This window comes from Neolamprologus brichardi, chromosome 23 (genome assembly GCF_056152115.1).
Source record: "Neolamprologus brichardi isolate AB-2024 chromosome 23, ASM5615211v1, whole genome shotgun sequence".
NCBI lineage: Eukaryota > Metazoa > Chordata > Actinopteri > Cichliformes > Cichlidae > Neolamprologus > Neolamprologus brichardi.
Window position 1 is genome coordinate 23118971 of NC_142125.1, and position 18633 is coordinate 23137603.

An 18633-nucleotide genomic window follows, 5' to 3' on the forward strand; every position below is an offset into this window, starting at 1 on the left:
TTTAGTCTTTAGTTTGACTCAGTTTTGCATAAAAATGATTGAAAACCATAATTTTCTCCTCCGCCATGAAATAAGAGGTTGCTGCTCTTGAGTAAAATGCAGTTTAAGCTGGAGCATAACAATATGCTGCATCATTTTTCAGAAAGGAATGCAAGTTAGTGCTGTGTAATGCAAAATCGCAGCATTTTAATGTCCTTTTTTTTAAGCCTTGATGTCCTAATTGGCTGCTGCGCTGATTCCTTTTCCCTCATCATCGTGTATTTGTGTCTTTTCCATACTACAAACACACACCAACACACAAGGACACACACTCTACCAGCGGGTGCTCATTAATTGCTTTCTGAGGATGAGAAAACTAAAGAGAGAAATGTGGGGTGCTATTCCTGTCCCGCAGTAAAGGAGGAGGAGTTGGAGTGGGCAGACTAGACCCATTGATGGCTTATGAAGTAGTTATTTAGTCCATTAGATGTTTTATCATCAGTAATATGAAAGTAGGGATGGCTGCTCATCTGTCTTTTCCTTTCATTGTTCCAGGGTTTGTCTTTGTGTCTCTTGCTTTCAAACTTTCTTTCTCTGACTTATTTAGAATTCTTCTTGTTTTTATTTTCATTTTTTTTCCTGGAAGTTTTCTGACTCTGAATTTCACTTCTTCAGCTTTCTGTGTTGTTGCGTTATGTATTCTCTTTTTTCACTTTTTTGAAGCTCGTTTCATCTTGTTTTCTGTCTTTTTAACATGTTTTGCCTGTTTTTTAGTCTGAAGTATTGTGGAAAGTCTCAAATCACCCGTCATTTCTTTGTGTTTTCCTAGGAAATTGTGAAATAGGTTCATCAATGTATAGAAACATGTGCAAATTACATTTATATACAGTATATAAAGCAAAACCTAAGTTTGTACAATTCTATCAAGCTTGAAAGTCAACATTTGGTGTGACCACCTTTATTCTTCAGCGCAGTCTGAACTCTCTTAGGCAGCTTTCTTGTCATGTCTTCAAGTCGTCTTCAGGAATAGTTCTCCAGGCTTCTTGAAGGACATTCAAAGCTCTTCTTTGGATGTTTCTGCCTTTCGTTCTATTTTCTGTCAACATGATCCCACACTGCTTCAATAGTTGAGGTCCGAGGTCTGGGGAGGCCAATCCATGACTGATAGAGTTCAACTGTGTGTTTTTCTATCCAGGTATGACTTTACTGCATTGGCAGTGTGTTTGAGATCATTGTCATGCTAAAAAATGATGCCGGTGCCAATCAGGTGCAGTTCCAGATGGTACTTCATGGTGGATCAATATCTGATGGTACTTTTCTTTGTTTATAATTAATCAATTTTGACAAGATCTCCAACACCACTGGCTCTAATGCAGACCCAAACCATGACAGAGCCTCGACCTTACCTCCTCCATACATACTGTTAGCGATTAGTGACTCATCACTCCAACAGTTGCCACTGATTTTCAGTCCAGTTCTTCCACTGAGACCATTTCTGGTGAGGCTTTAGTGAACAGTAGCTGAATCAGCTGAAGGTTCAGATGTGTCTCTCAGGTCTGTTTCAGGTCTGCTGGGTTTTTTTCCTGTCTCTTAAGAGAGTGACTTTCAGAAAATATTCATCTGCTGTAGATGGTTTTTTTTTAGGCCTGACACATCTTCTTTTGTCCTTCACCTGTCAGGTTTAGACAAATGTTCAGCTAATAGCTTTTAGGGAATGATGGGAAAAATGTTACTTTATGTCTGTCAAACTGTTGTCTTTGACTTTCTTCATAGATTTAACTAAATAAATGCAAACAAATTGTGGTTTCTGTAAAAGCTTAGTCCTTTAATCATCCACTTTCTGTTACTGTAACCATAAATGTTCATTTCCCCTGTTTTCCATTTCTGTTTTCTCCATTAAAAGCAAATATCCCTTTTTAAACTCCGATTTATAGTTTACTTTCTCCCTGTCTCACTCTCAGTGAAGGTCATGATGTTTCCTGATGATTTAGTAACATTAAAATACAAAAAAGAGAAAAGAAATCACACACTTCATTTGTGAGTGCTTTAGATTTCCCATCAGTTTTAACCGGCCCCCAGAGAATCATTCATGCCTGTAAGTACAGTATGTGCGTGGGTGTGATCATACATTTACATTTCAGCCATTTAGTTGGCACTTCAATCTGAATCAGAGTGCGGGAGGAGCGGTTGTACTAAAGAACACTGATGGAAGCAAACGATAAAGAATGCCTTTCAGCCTCGGTCTGGTTAGTTTTAGGAAGAAAGCTACTCAGTTTGGTTTAGGAGAAAGTTGTTTTGGGGACAAAAACATTTTTAACACCCCCTTAAAAGACCTGTCTAACATAAGATTTTAAAGGAAATATTATCTTATGTTTTCAAGGTTCAGGTTAATCAGTTAGAAAGACTTTCAGTGATTTTTCTTACTTTTCTTTGATTTCTTCATCGTTCAAACTCAAAATACAAAACAATACAAAACACTGTAATTATTTTCTTGCTGAGAGTTAGACAACTAGTTTGAGAGACAGGTGACAGGTAGCACTGTCATGATAATATATGAAGCTGGATCCAACAGTTTTGTAGCACAGCACACCCTCAGGGGGAAACTGTTATTCTGACTCTGTCCAAAGGTTATACAACCTGTGAGAACATCTAAAGTTTGGTAATCCCTTCCTGTGCCTGACTTCTTCCCAAACTAAAGACTTCTGCAGTGGCCCTCCAACACCTAAAATCACACTCTGATCATTATCAAAATCTAACACGATCTTATGATTTGTTTCACAAAGCTGATAACCACTTACAGCTTTACCGCAGCTGTACTATAGTCACTATAGTCCTTTCCTGCTATTGACAAGATATAAAACAAGCTCGAGATTATAAATCGGCCAGGAAAGCAGGAATAACTTGTGATATATAGAGAGCCATGACAAAGAACGTTTTTGCAGATCTCTCTGCAGTCATGTGGAAAACTAATTACACCCCGTGATTCAGTAGTTTGTAAACCACTTTTATCAGCAATAACTCAAAGTAATTGTTTTTCTGCATGACTTTATCATTCTCTCACATCATTGTGAAAGACCTTTGGCCCAGTCTTCTTTACAGCATTGTTTCAGTTCATTGAGATTTGCAGGCTTTCATTTATGCACAGCTTTCTCGCATTTCAGTCAGGTTGAGGTCTGGACTTTGACTGGTCCACTGCAGTACCTTGATGTTTCCTTTTTAATCATTCTGTTGTAGATGTGTTGCTGTATTTGGAATCGTTGTCTTGTTTCATGACCCAGATTAAGCCAAGCTTTAGCTGTCTCACAGATGTTCTCACATTTGACTCTAGAATACAGAGGAGTTCATGGTGGACTCAATGATTGTAAGGTGCTAATGTGGCTGCAAAAAAAGCCCAAATCATGACCCCTCCACCACCGTGCTGACAGCTGGTATGAGGTGTTTGTGCTAATATGTTGTGTTTGGTTTTGTGCATTATGACCAAACATCTGCATTAACCCTTTCACGCATAGTGGTCATAACAGTGGACAGCTATTCTGTTATAGACAGTGTTGATGTTAATGTATGTTTGGGGGTGTTGCACCCCGGAACCTTCAGAGGTTTTTCAGGGTTTTCTCTGTCGGAATGTTATGTGAGAAACAGTTTCCTGTTTGTGTTGCGACTAGCTGTGGTTGTTTCTAAAAGTGGTCAGTAAACATCCTAAAAGTGGCACCTGAGTTTCCGAGCATTTTTATCCTGAAGTTATAACATATTCAAAGGCTTTTTTCTTGTATTCGTGCCAGTGTTGATGGTATACTTGCACATAAACTACTACATTGGACACTAATGTGTCACTCCATACCCTGCCACCCACTGGTCAGCCAGTGGACTGACTAAGTGAACATGTAAAAAACTATTTGAAAAGTACATGTTTAAAAAATGAAGTTCAAAAATCTTTTTTCATGCCTAAAGATGAATAAAAATGCAAGAAAAAAAATCCTGATTTAGGTTGTCATAATTCATGCATGACAGGGTTAAGTTTTGATGGGCTTTCACACACCAGAGTGAAACGAGGTTAAACAGATGAATGTTTGTTTCTGTTGACATCAAAAACTTGTCTCAGTTGAAAACAAAATAGTTTCATCTTTCAACATCCATGAAGAGACTGGTGTTGGACATTAGCTTTGGTTATATATAGACACAGCCTGTGCAGCTGTCAGCGTGTTTCTATGGTTGTCCTTTACAAATTATCCATCCATGTCATTTTAAACATATTTTTTAAACATAGACATTTTAAAATATCCAGTTACCCCCCAGTTAGCATATGGCCTCTTTAAAATGAAGGGACTGCAAATAATTGCTAGAATTTCTATGAAAGATGAAATATGGGCTGGAATAGATCCATGGACCTCTCAAATCTGTTGTTTGATCCACTGGAGCAAGTCCTGGCACTCAGGTGTGGAACCGATCAAACAGCAACAAATACTTTTGTACTTTTGGCAGAGTACATTAAATTATTATCATAATAATGCTATTTTACAGTTAAATACAGTTTCACTTATAATTCTGCAAATGCACAGCTTGTGTTCTAGGTCATAAGCCATTTTTAAATTGCATTTCTTTATGAATAAATGGGAGAACGGTCTTTATGAAAGGCCAGGGGGCTGGAGTACATTATTCATATGAGTGAATCCATCTTTAATGGATAGATTTTCCTGACAGAGATAAAGACTTGAAAGCTTTTAGAACACTTCGCAGATGCAGAGATATTAAAATTTGACTTTAAACTTTTGGCTCAGTTTTACTATGGGAAAGATTTTAAATCGAAAATCAGCATCAGCCTTCACTAATACCCCTGTAAGTAATTGGAAGCAAATGACAAAACATCTGGTGCAGCTGGATGTCTCTACACCGAAAAGGCTCAACATTATGACAGGTGAAGTGAAAAACAGTTGACTTGTTAGAAGCAGGGAAATGGACAAGTGTAAGAATCTAAGCGAAGTTGAGGATGACTTAGATGAGTGAGTCAAAACAGCTCCAAAACTGTAGCTCTTGTGGGGTGTTCCTGGTCTGCAGTGGTCAGTATGTATCACAAGCGATCCAAGGGAGGAACAGCGGTGAACCACTGACAGAGTCATGGGAGGCCAAAGCTCACTGATGCTTGTGGAGAACAAAGGCTGGCCCGAGTGGTCCAATCCAACAGACGAGCCACTGTAGCTTAAACTGCTGAAAACATTACTGCTGGTTCTGACAGAATACACAGAGCATCACAGTTTGTTGTGTATGCGGCGGCATAGCTGCAGATCACTCTGGATGCCCATGCAGACCCTTGCACAGTGTCAAAAGCACCAACAGTGGGCATGTGAGCATCAGACTAGACTACAGAGGAAGGTGGTCTGTGATGAATCACATTTTCTTTTACATCATGTGGATTGCCAGGTGCATGTGAGTCATTTACCTGGGGAACACCTGATACCAGGATGCACTATGCACTAGGGCAGGGCAATATGGCCAGAAATATTTATCACGATATATATCTGAAAATTTGCAATAACGATACAACTGACGATATAATTGACGTGAGACAAAATACTTTACAACTCCACAACTTTATTAGTGCAAAAAAACCCCATCAATGTATTTTCACTTAAACAAGCAGCTGTTTTTTATGTGCATTAAAGCTATATAAAAATTTAACAGTGCAAATGCAAATTACTTGCTAAAAGAGAACTGGTGCCAGAGGAACAACCTCCTTCTAAACGTCAGTAAGACAAAGGAGTTGATAGTGGACTTCAGCACTAAGCAGGAGAGGAACTACCAGACCCCCGTCATCAACGAGTGCCCAGTGGAGAGAGTGGACAGCTTCAAATACCTCGGAGTTCACATCACGCAGGACCTGTCATGGTCCTGTCACATCAACACCGTGGTGAAAAAGGCCTGTCAGCGTCTCTACCACCTCAGACGCTTGAGAGACTTCCGACTGCCCCCCAAGGTGCTCAGGAACTTTTACTCCTGCACCATAGAGAGCATCCTGACGGGAAACATCTTAACCTGGTTCGGGAACAGCACCATGCAGGACAGACGAGCTCTACAGAGGGTTGTGCGTTCAGCTGAGCGCACCATCCGCTCCGAGCTCCCTGACCTGCACTCAATCTACAGCAGGCGGTGCTGGACCAAGGCCAGGAAGATCGTGAAGGACCTCAGCCATCCCAACAACGGACTGTTCTTTCTGTTGAGGTCAGGAAAGCGATTCTGCTCCCTGAAGACCAACACAGAGAGACTGAGGAGGAGCTTCTTCCCGCAGGCGATACGGTCTCTCAATCACACCACCACACAGGACTGACCCACACATATAGTTCTTACACACACACTGGACATTCTGGACATTTGTTTACACTTCATCACTTTAAGCATATTTGCACTGCACAAGACACTGTATAATGTGGATTGCAGCTGCTGTTATTGTGTGTATATATATTTATATTTCTCTTACATTCTTATAAATGTCTATACTTTGTATTTTGTTGTACAGTTATCTTATTTTCAACTTTAATTTATATATTTTATCTTATTCTTTCCCAGTTAAATTTACCCTTCATTCTAATTTGTGTTGTACAGTTATCTCATTCTTAACTTAATTTTTTTATATTTTATTTTATTCCTTCCTGGTTAAATTTACCCTTTTTTATTTTCATATTTATTTATTTCCTATCTTATTCATAGCCTTTTCTTTTTTCTTTAGGTCACGAGCAGTTGTCCAAGCATTTCACTACATATCATACTGTGTATGACTGTGTATGTGACAAATAAAAATTTGAATTTGAATTTGAATTTGAATTTGAATTTGAATTAAAAGGCATTTCCAGTGGAAATTGGCCGACATATCCTGAGCATAACCATGTATAATATCCACAAAACATAAAAAGAGGTTATACACACACAATACCATAATATTATGTTGAAACACAGTATGTATTACTCCGCGAGGCTCCCGACTACGGTAGCTGTAATGCTCCGACAATCCATCAGGCGTAACAGAGAGTTCAGACTGTAGCTTAGCAAAGTCGTACTAAAACATTTTTTGACAGATTTTTGAGCGCCGTGTACCACATAAAATCGGTTTGGTAATAACAGTAATAACGACGGCCCGCTTGCATGCTCTACCAAAAAATGTGCTTTGGTGTGTATCTGACGGACAGAAACCAAACCAGTTCCACACCACTGGAGCTGCGCCGTTTGTACAAACCAATTCTGGTTCATCTGTTTCATTCAACGATCCGCTTTCGGCCTTCTCATTCTCCGTCTCCACCGTGCTTTCTCCGCCATGTGTGTATGAAAACAAAGGCACTGCGCGTTTTACCCATATTCTATCGCGATATTTCATTTTCTTATAACATTATACCGGTATTACCGTGAACGGTATGATATGGCCCAGCCCTACTATGCACTCCACTCAAGCATCTGTGGGATGTGGTGGACACACAAGTCTGGCCCCTGAAGGGCTCACTTCACATTTTACAGGACTTAAAGGATCTATTGCTAATATCTTGGTACCAGATAGCACAGCACACCTTCAGGGGTCTAGAGGAGTCCATGCCTCGATGAGTCAGGTGGACAAATGCAATTTTAGGCAGGTGGTAATAATGTTATAACTGATTGATATATATTGCATAGACCAAAGGTTTAGGTCCTCCTTCATTCTCGATCATTCTCCTTCCACTTGTTCTGTTTATCCTGATCAAATAAAGGCATAAATAAATACTTAAAAAAGGAGCCCATAGTTTATAAATGAATTGCAAGTAATGTTGGTGTGCCCACATATTTGTGATCATCTCAGTTTAAATGCTCTGCAGACTGCATGTGTTACCTGGCCTTCACTGACGGTCGCTAACAAACTATATAAATGTGTGTGTGTGTGTGTGTGTGTGTGTGTGTGTGTGTGTGCGTGCGTGCGTGCGTGCGTTTATGTGTGTGTGTGTTAACAGCTGTGCCAGCAGCCCCGGTGAATGTATCGGTGACCCAGCTGAGGGCACACTCGGCCATGGTGACCTGGAATGTTCCTCAGGGAGACACCGTCATTGGATACGCCATCTCACAGCAGGTACAATACAGCAGCCTCGTATCATATATGCATGCATACACTGAGCACGCACGGCCAATGAACCATGCTTTTTCTTCTTTTTAAACTGAATGTCAAATACATCCTGATGTGCCCTCTCATTCAGCTGAAGGCCGATTAATTTTGCAGGGATCCAAATTATGAATTGAATGCCCAGAAAAGCTGGACCGGTGCCATGCTCGGGGCTGGAACAGCTTTTCAAAGATAAATTATGTATTTCTCGTGCTCATCTCAATCTCACGAGGGCTCACTTCTTTCTCTTTTGTCCTCCTGCTGCTGTCTTCTGGGATTTATTAAAATGCTGCGTCATTCATTAGCCGGGTAGGCAGTCAGCATTGGGCTCAAAGACCCTTTGAGTCATGAGGGGTGGGAAAGTTTGGAAACCTCTCGGAGGAATTTGCTCATAAACATTTTGCTTCTTAAGGAGCTCATTAATGTCAAGGATGGCTACTGGTTGACGTAGGTAATAATAAAAAACCAAATCTCTTAATTACAGAAGGTGCAGCCAAAAGAAGGACTTTCCAAGTATCCAATTAGCAAGAAAAACCTGATAATCGAAGTAATCGATCTTTAAATATCCCCCAGGAGGAAAGGTCCTGCCGTGGATTTGAGGGGGAAAAGATTGCTCACAAGTAAGACATCCACAGCTGTGCACTGGTGTGTCAGCTCAACTGTGTGAGGCTAACAAAAGTCATATGATCTGCCCGTGTTTGGGGTAATTTATCATAAATAATTAAGTTGCACAGCTGTCGTGCCATATGCATAACAGTGTGTTAATGCAAAAATGGGCTTTGGAGATGTTCATAAGAAGTTGCAGGTATTTAATTAATTCAGGGAAAAAAAGACTCAAACAAATAGCTGAAAGCAACAGACACAATGGTAGCACATGCTTTATTAAAAGCCATGAATTCACTCATTACTGCTCTGTCTAGTATTATAGATACTGTGTTCAGCTGTACTTCATACAGCTGTTTGTGTGCCTTTCAGACAGCTGACAGTAGAACAATAGTGTATTTTGTCCTCTTTCTGACCCTAACATCTGGAAGAAGAAATACAGACTGCTCTCAGCTTACAGGTGCGGTCTTCTGCTGCTGTTCAGATGCTCTTCTGCATACCTTGGTTGTAATAAGTGGTTATTTGAGTTACTGTTGCCTTCCTATCAGCTCAAAGCACACTGGTCATTTTCCTCTGACATCAAAAAGGCATTTTCCCTCAGTGAACTGATGCTCACCGAATAGTTTCTCTTCTTCAGGTCACTAGTAAACACTAGAAATGGTTGTGCAGGAAAATCACAGCAGATCAGCAGTTTCTGAAATACTTAAATCATCAACAACATTACCACATTAACATAATCTTCCGCATTCTGATGCTCAGTTTGGACTTCACTAGGTCGTCTTAACCATGTCCACTTGTGTAAATACATTGAGTTTCTGCCAGCTGATTGGTTAATTAGATATTTGCATTAATGAGCGGTTGAACAAAATATGATTGTTCAGAATGTATTTCTTTTTCTTCATGAATTCATTGATTCATTGGTTACATTTCATTTAATTAAATGCTGCAGTCCTTCCACGTAGCACCTTTAAAGAACACAACTGCCACCTAAAGTACAAGAAGTTTGCGTCACTGTAAGAGACGTTTCACATTAATTCTGCTGTTACATAACAACATTTTGTCTGTCTGACATCTCTTAAAAACCTCGGCTGCTAGCTCAGCTTGGCTCATTTTAATCAGTCTTCACCACCTACAGTTTTGGCAAAAGGAGAATGAGACATTAGCTGAGCTCTGAGTGGGTGTCTTCTCCATTAGCGGAAATTATTTGGCCAGGATTTGTCTCACAGGAGAAACATCCACAGCGGTGTCGATGCCAAACAACTCTTATTCTTTTTTTTTTGGTTTTTTTTCCCAAGTCACCTCACATCTGAGTCAGAATCCATCAACCTTTTGGCATTTTCAAGAAAACACAGGATCGGGATGTAAAACATCTCCTGCTTTAACCTCAGAAAGCACTTATGTAAAAAACCCTTACTCAAATATTAATCGGGGAGGTGATGGTAGCAGGTGGATGCAGCAGGTATCCGTGCTGCAGGTTTTATCTACCAACCCCGTATTTTCCATTGTTAGTCATCAAAGGTTGCCTTGGATCAGAGTGAACTGCTACAAAAGGGCAAAAAATGCTGTTATATAAAAGGCTGCTCTGTCAATCAAGTATGCTTTCCACCATTTCTATTTTCCTTATTGCAAGAGTGGTCTCGCATCAGGCTTAAGTCTTGATTAGGATTCAAACATGGCTGCTTTGTGGGATTATTTCATTCACAGTATCTTTCGGTGACATGCCGAGCCTTCTGTTTGTGAAGGAGAAGCAGGACGAGTGAATGTGCCCAGACAAAGAGTTGCTTCACTCATCTAAAGTTGTTCCAAATCCCACGGTGCTGGCTGCCAAGATGCACGCGTTACACAACCTCGCTCCCAAACACACAAACACATGAAGTAACCCAGTTTAAGTTTCTGTGTCTGAGACTCCCAGCAGTCCTGGTTTCTATGACTTCAAATATCAAACACACAGGGTTAATTGATGATTAGTGCAAGGGCAATGCTTATCAAATAAAACCTGCAGAGAGTGCCTGTTTTTAACTTGTGTTGTGATGTTTGTACCAGAAGAAGATTGTCAGACTGTGACAACATCAGAGGAGAGATTTGTTTTTCTGCACCACTTTCCTTCTGAAATGCATTAGGCTGCTGCTGACTTCTTTCCTGACCTAAAAATAGCGATGCACCCAAACTTCGTGTTCACCTGCAGACTTCACGGTCACATTTTACTGAAGTAAAGGCGCCTTCTGTTCCTTTTTAAAGTGTCTGAAGCTGAACCCTGACAAATCAAACTTTAAGACTGCTGCCAAAATTAAAAGAAAGCTTGAAACCCCCTGCAAGAACAAGAAAATATTTACTTCAATTGTCAAATGTAGAGAACTTCCAAGAGCACAGATTAAGAGGGTTTGTAGCAGCCAGCTGTTGATAATCAAATCCATTTGATAAACTGATCATTAGTGAGTGTGAGCACCTCTATAAAAGCAGACAGTTTGCTGGTCTTCAGAAATCACAATGCTACAGTCTTTCAAGACGTAGACGTCCCAGCAAATTCACCCCAAAGTCAGACTGTGCAATGCTCAGAGAAACTGCAAAAAGAGGTACACCACACTTCATGACAGTACAATTAGCAAAAAAACAGAAAAAGTATGGCTTCGTTGGAAGGGCTTCCAGGAGAAAGTCTCTTCTCTCTTAACAACCCACAAAATCCCTGGAATGAGGCTAAAGTTTGTTATTATGTTTGCTCATAATGCACAAAACCAAATGCCGCGTATCACCACAAACACCTCATACCCGCTGTCAGCATAGAGGTGGAGGCGTAATGATTTGGGCAAGTTACAGACATTGAGTCGATCATGAACTCCTCTGCATACCAAAGTACTCTAGAGACATCTGTTAGGCAGTTAAAGTGTGGATCAAAGTAATGACCACCTCTAAGTGCAGACCTCGACCTGATTGAAATGCTGTGGCTTGGCAAAAGAGAGCTGTGCATAAATAAATGCCCTCAAACCTCAATGAACCGCTGGACAGGAGAGCAGACCCAAAGTCCTCTACGATGTGAGAGACTGATATTACATAAAGAAATGTATTATTTCAAGTTGTCACTGATCCCAAGGTGGTTCTACAAACTACTGAATTATGCATACTTTAAAAATCCTATTTTTGCCATCCTGTAAATGGATGCAGGGATTATAAAACACTTATGAAATCAACTAAAACCAGAGAGTCTGTCACTGTAGAACGTTTGTTTTACCTACCTTGAAAATATAACCTGCAGGCTTTACTTTCTTCTGTCATCAAACAGTATAAAACGCTCATCATCAAATGCTCTTTTGCTTGTTAAGAATTAGAAAAAATCTGTTTTACTTTTAAGATTTTCAAAAGCTGAGAGGGTATTCCCATGTTGACTACAGTTAGAAAGTATATATAAAGATGACCAGCTTTTTTAAAAGCAGTTATCTATTTTGGAGCCGACCTTTGTGGCACAAAAATATAAAGGAAAAAGGGGTGGCTCAAGACTTTTGCACAGACCTTTAGATGGCTGTGACAAGTGTCCATTAGTTTTGATTTCCTGGTTTACTGTCTTACTTAAAACTGCAGAATTAAATGTGCCTATGAGGTAAACTGACAAATCCTGAAAATTAGAAAGTATCTTGAGTTACGTCAGCGGCACTTTTCAAAATTAGATGGTTTTGGAGTTTTTATTCCAAAATGGTAATGCCTCAATCCCAGCTGAGTCACTGGTGCTGATTAACGATCCTTTTAACCCCCATCGATTCAGTATATACTTTTATATCACGGCCTTTTAGTGCTGCAGGACGATCAAAGTGTCCTGGCCGACTCGCTGCCTGCAGGGCTGCCAGAGGAGCAGCAAACACCACTTTGACTCTCCACTCGAGACATCTGGAGCGCCTCGAGCGTCCTGACAGCTTTCTATTTATTGACTCTTCCTCAGCCTTCAGTGCTCCACAGGCACGTTCGCAATCTGGGAAACTTTCTCATTTGAAAACTGGACTAGCTGTCGCTAGATGATGCTTACCAAGCAGTTGTTAAAAAATCCTCGTTATGAGCTGTTCTGATGCCGAGCTGGTGGTTTTTTAGAATATTTGGTGTAATTGGTGTTTAATGGCCGGAAATGACAATAATGAAAAGCTTGAATATATGATGAGCCATTTTCTACAATCCCAAAAACAAGAATGCAGGCTGGTGCTCTTGTGTGAACACCAATTATCTCTGAGCAGCGCTCATCAGGATGTCTGCAGTTAAAAAGAAGACAGTTAAAGGTTCCTTAATACAGAGTCTTCAATCAGAGCAATTAAAGTCTCGTGCAAGTCTCGTGTTGTCGGGAAAACTTAGCCACACAAAAACATGATTTCTTTTTTTTTTTCCATATTTGTCACAGTAAACAAGATAAATACAGAATGCAATTTTTAAATTATAATTTTGATTATTAGGAGAAGAAAAATTTACCCAAACTTACCTGGGCCTGTGTGAAAGAGTAATTGCCCCCTTAGTGTTTCTTCTTCACTTAATTTTTTCCCCACTTGCTATGTGTTTATACACCTCTCTGCATTTAATCATTAGTTATTATTAATCTCTGTCTCTTCTCCACAACATGTTTTCGTCTTTTTTTCCCCCCTTAACCCCAACTAGTTGTGACAGATGGCCTTCCCTCAGTGAGCCTGGATCTGGCAGAGGTTTCTTCCTATTAAAAGGGAGTTTTTTCATCCCCATTCTCGCCAAGCCTGTACGGGGTCTGATTGTCGTGTTTTCTCTGTTTTCTTTGTATTATTGTAGAATGTCTACTTTACAATATAAAGCACATTGAGGCAACTGCTGCTGTGATTTAGTGCCAAATAAATAAAACTGAATTGAATTTAAATTAATTAAATTAAATCTAATAACTAGCTGTGCCACACTTGGCCGCAAGAACTGCAATCAAGCGTTGCCACATGTGCAGTTTCAGCACTCAGCACTCTTAAAGGCTAAAATCAGGTCTCATTGTGTTGGCCTAGCAATTCCAGACACACAAACACAAATGCAAATTATGCTGGAAACTCTTAGCTTGTTTTCTGTGTCCGAGGGGAATGAAGAACCAAAATGCATCTTAACTGCTGTTACCATGGTGCCATGTTAAGTGGAAACCTGCTGCAGCAGCTCTTGTGTTTTCTGTTGTTGTTTGTTTTTTGCCATTTTCTTGATTTAACTGAACTACTAGTAAGTTTATTTACTCCATACACCTCTATAGTGCAGATATCTGCCTGGCAGAGAATCCTCTGCAGACATTATTATTATTAACCATCCATTTTATTCCTCTTATCAATTCAGGGTCCTGGGACTCCACCAGTCTTCATGTTCACGTAACATGAAGGATTTGATTTGTGATTGTTACTTTGAATCCACGCGCACAGTGTATTTACATATTACCTTCTGAATCCACAGCTCATTTTAAAGATATGAACTGTAGAGTTTGGTGGGTAACCTTGTGAAAATGTTTTTGCCTCGATTCTCGCGGCCCCTCATGGATGTATGCTGCTTTGTGTTGTCTTTCCAGTAACTTTGTCTTCTTCTGCAGGCACCTTTTATCACTGGACTTTAAATAAACACGGTGAATGTGATCTTCTCAGTGCTAAAGCAGCTGAAAAATCAGATATTTCCCCAGGGAGGTGGTGGAGACCAAAATGGAGCTAAAACTGATTAAATTGTGGACTTGAATTAAAGCATGGCTCTAAATTAATAATTATCTTGTTGTGTTTTACCTTCTGATTGCAAAAATGGAGATGATAATATGTCTGTGTTGTATTTACAATTTATAAATTCACCCATCCCCAAATTTTCACTAAAGACAGCTGTTAAAAACTAAAATTTATCTCCACAGGGTCACCATCTGTTTACCTGCTGATCCAGAAGGTGACATTTCTTCATTAATTCTGCAGCTCCTTATACCAACAGAGCATCTCTGCCTGAACATGTGTTTTTCTGTTTCTTTTGAATGACTATTGCTGGTGTTACCTTGCCTGCAGACCTAATTTCTCCCACTGGGACTGTATGGGTGTGAGGGGAATTTCTATGAGGCAAAGCTGCTTGTTACTGCAGGGATTCTGCTTGCATTTCAAGTATTTGCCTTTAAATGTGACATAATGATGTTTTTTTTTTATTGGTAAATTAGTTTAGCAAAGTTTACTTTAAAAGAAAACAGAAAAGATTCTTCTCCTTTTAAGACAACACTATCTGCCTCGAGCAAAGTACGAGGCCATTACTGCTTTTATTAGATCATAATACTTAAGCTGTCAGCCGGATACGCTGATCAGATCCCGAGATTTGATTTAAATTTGCCATACGTGTGGCACATTAATGTCTTTGTGTGTGCAAAAGCATCCACCGCATGTATTCCTCATGTGTGCACGTATCCTGTCTCCAGAGGCAGGACGGCCTGATGCAGCGCTCCATACGAGAGGTGAACACGTCCAGCCGCTGGTGTGTGCTGTGGGACCTGGATGAAGACACACACTACAGTGTCCAGGTGAGGGAAACACACAAACACACAAGCTTAATAGCTATTACCTATTTAATGATAGCTATGTAATAGCTAATAGCTAATTAGACTGATGTATGTATTAGTTGGATGGTATCCTTTTCTAAAAGGCAGGTGTGTAATGGTGTAACTAACCATTTTTATTGGCTATGTAACCCATAAACACTGCCATTACAAAAGATCTTATGCAAATGTAGGCTTACAAAACACAAACTAGCAAAAGAAGAAGAAGAAGTTGATAATTCAGAAGTATTTTGGAGCAGTTGTGAAACCCAGGAGGAGGAACGACATGCAGGACGCACCGTGAACAGGGCTGAAGTGTTCAGCCCACAGCTGTACACAAGGAAACAAGAAAAAACTTTGGATAACCAGGAATGATGACTGGGAAGTTTGAGGAATGCAACAAGTTTAAGGAGGTTTCTCACGTGATGTCTCACTGCCAGAGACCTCCAGCAACCACTTGCCAATCAGTTGGGGAATACACACTGCTCCCTAGCAACCAGTGTTTACAGAGAGGGGGTGGTCTGTGTCCTTAGGTCTGTGTGAGTGAGGCCTAAGCTTCCTCCAGTTGCCTGTATTTTTGCCATATTTTCCTACAAATCACTCACTGTTACACAAGTGGTAGTGAAACTTGATAATGTGCAATGTGAACTGAAAATAGAGAAGTTTCAAAGAGAAGCCAGCGTTCTTCAAAAGAGGCAACTTTTGTTTTGAAGGCAAACCTTCTCCAATTCTGGTCTGTCACACTTTTCACAGTTTCACGGCGCCTGAGAGAGCAGGTGTTTGTAGGCAAGCCCATCACTACAATTCAAATTACGGCCACAGCAATCTGCTAGCAACAAAATCAATCACAACAAAGTTTTTGCCAGGTAGATGGGGAATATTCATTTTCCCTTAGTTACAGATGGTTGCTGGGGGCTCACTGGCGTGTCTGCCAGCTTCCACATTCTTGATATTATTTCAAATGTTTCTTTTAGGCTGTTATGATAGGAACAGTTGAAAAATGATGGAGGAAAACGGGCACTGAATGGCACTTTTGCTTTAGCCAGGTGTCCAAAAATGGTGCACAAGTTAACATCATGTGGTTAGCGGTCACATGTCTACAAAACCTCAAAAATTAAGAGATTGATTACTGATTGAACACAGGTATGATGGAAGAGCAGTTGAAAACAGGCAGGAAGTACGTCTGACTGAAGTGTAAGACTGGCTGAGACTTCAGAATAAAACAGGAAGTGGCTAAAGCAACAGAGGAATAGAAAAATAGAAAAAGGAAGTAAGTAGACTTGACATCAGCCAGCAGAATAAAACGGGAAACAACTAAAGGAAACAACTAAACTGTGTCCTCCTAACTTTACAAATTTTAAAAAGTTGACAACAATCACAGAAGCTAAGCCGACCCATTTGGGTTAAAGAATAAAGTTGTCCTGTATTCCGCAAAAGTTGCTGCAAAAGAACTTTAATGTCTTCAGATTAATGCTCTTCTCTGTGCACCTTAAATGAATGAAGTTGTGTCACAAGAGTATGTGTCTGTCCAGGTCAGGACAATCTTTTAGATGCCAGACCAAAGAATTTTCAGCATGTTGCAAAAAGGGACTCATAGTATTGATCCATAAGGTAAGAAAATGTTCATCATGTTTGTACAAATAGACATGAGGTCTAGATGATATATTAACAAAGCCATACATTTAGAAATAAAACTGGACGATTTGGTCTTTGTAAGTGCTTTGAAATGGAGATTTTTTTTGCCTCTGTGTATGGAAAAAAGAGACCTATCATCATCCTCTTCTTCTTTATTTTCATTCTGTGAGTCAGCTAGAGTACATTTGCATGAGTCACAATTTAAAAAACTGTGACTGGTTGTTTATAGAGCTCCTCAGTTCATCCTCTGTCTGGAACAAGTAGTTTTACCTCCTGCTCTTTAAGACCTACACCTTGAAAGCTCATTTTAGCCTGTTTCATGGACATGCAGTGTAACATATAAATAAATCATTGATGACCTGATGCAGCTTGTTCTGAAAATTAAATAAATAAATAAATATTGAGAGGGGTATAATGACTTTTTCAACTTACACACACATTTTTAGAAAACAAATTTAGGTCTTTATTTAAAACTTTAGCATCATTTGTCAATTCTGCCGAGAAGAGACGTCAAATATCTTTACCTTCAAAACTCACCTATTATACTTTCTGCCAGTTCATTCTAATTGGATGGCTTTTAAGTTCAGAAATTTTCAACAGGATTGAGGTCGGGGCTTTAGGAAGGCCATTCCAGAAGCTCAATGCTAGCCTGCTCTATCTATTCCCAACTAGTTTTGATCTGTTTGGGATCATTGTCCTGATTTGAGGTGAATTTGAAGAATTTGGAGATAGTCATCCTTCTTCATTATTCCATCAACTTCTTGCAGTGTACCAGTACCACTGGCAGCAAAACGGCCCCACAGCATGAACCTGCCACCACCATGATGGCATATTTTCATGATGTAGCAACAAAGTGATGACACATCTGAATAACTTGTACTTATGTACATTTGTTTGAATCACTGATCTTGGAATCTGCAGTTGTTTAGAAATGGCTGCAAGACCTTCACAACCTTCCCAAATTTACAGTTCTCCTTCTTGGATCTTCACTGAGTTCCTTGGACTTTCCCATTGTTCCGAGTATTGGTCAGCCTAATGAGTGCCGTCAAACAAATCCTTTTAATACTGCAAAGAGAAACTACCAGCTGTACACAGTCATGATCACTAACGAGAAGTTAATAGGCCTTGTGAGTTAAAAGACATCATAGAACAATCAGCACCACTTAGTAAAAGATTTAAGAGTGTATGTATATTCTTGAGCCTGTTTGGATTAGAAAAAATCCGAAATAAATAGATAACTGAATTGAAACTTACCCAGTTCTTGTTTTTCAAAGTCATTAAAGATTTATCCTGTAAAATCATCCCAGCCTAGAAATAGAACAGTTCCAAGAAATAATTAAAAGCCCAAAATTACCACGACATTCATGCCTATGATGAGTGGATGTAAACGTCTGACCAAAACTGTATATCTATGTATTACTCAGTGTAATGAAGCTGAAAGCTGATTATAAACTCATATTTTAAGCACAAGTCCACGTAAATGTAAAATAATTTGATATTTTCACAACCTGGCAACCTTACAAATTGCTTATCCAGGGCTGAAAAACACTCCTGAACCTCTCATGAAAACATTAATTACCATTTTAATTATGTTAATTATTTCAGTATCATTTAATGCTTGGTTAGCGAATAGATGGATCATCTGCATCACAGCTGAGAAACTTTCTTAGATGATGACAAAGCATTTTTTTCTTAAATCAAGTGTCAGTGTTTGATTAACCTAAACAGTGACACCTCTCTGTTCTGAAAGTTTAAACTAAAACTGCAGCTCCTCTCTGAAGAAGGAGTCTCTAATGTG

At 39.7% G+C, this 18633-nt stretch overlaps 1 protein-coding gene across 1 annotated transcript in view; it reads left to right on the forward strand.

Moving 5' to 3' along the window:
• The window catches only part of LOC102785980 (fibronectin type III domain-containing protein 4-like), a 57060-nt gene that overhangs the window by 24778 nt on the left and 13649 nt on the right, over positions 1 to 18633 (forward strand). Inside the window, exons 2-3 of the mRNA XM_087836520.1 lie at positions 7941 to 8056; positions 15084 to 15185. Coding sequence (XP_087692646.1) covers positions 7941 to 8056; positions 15084 to 15185 — 218 coding nt within the window. The remainder of the gene's footprint in view (positions 1 to 7940; positions 8057 to 15083; positions 15186 to 18633) is intronic.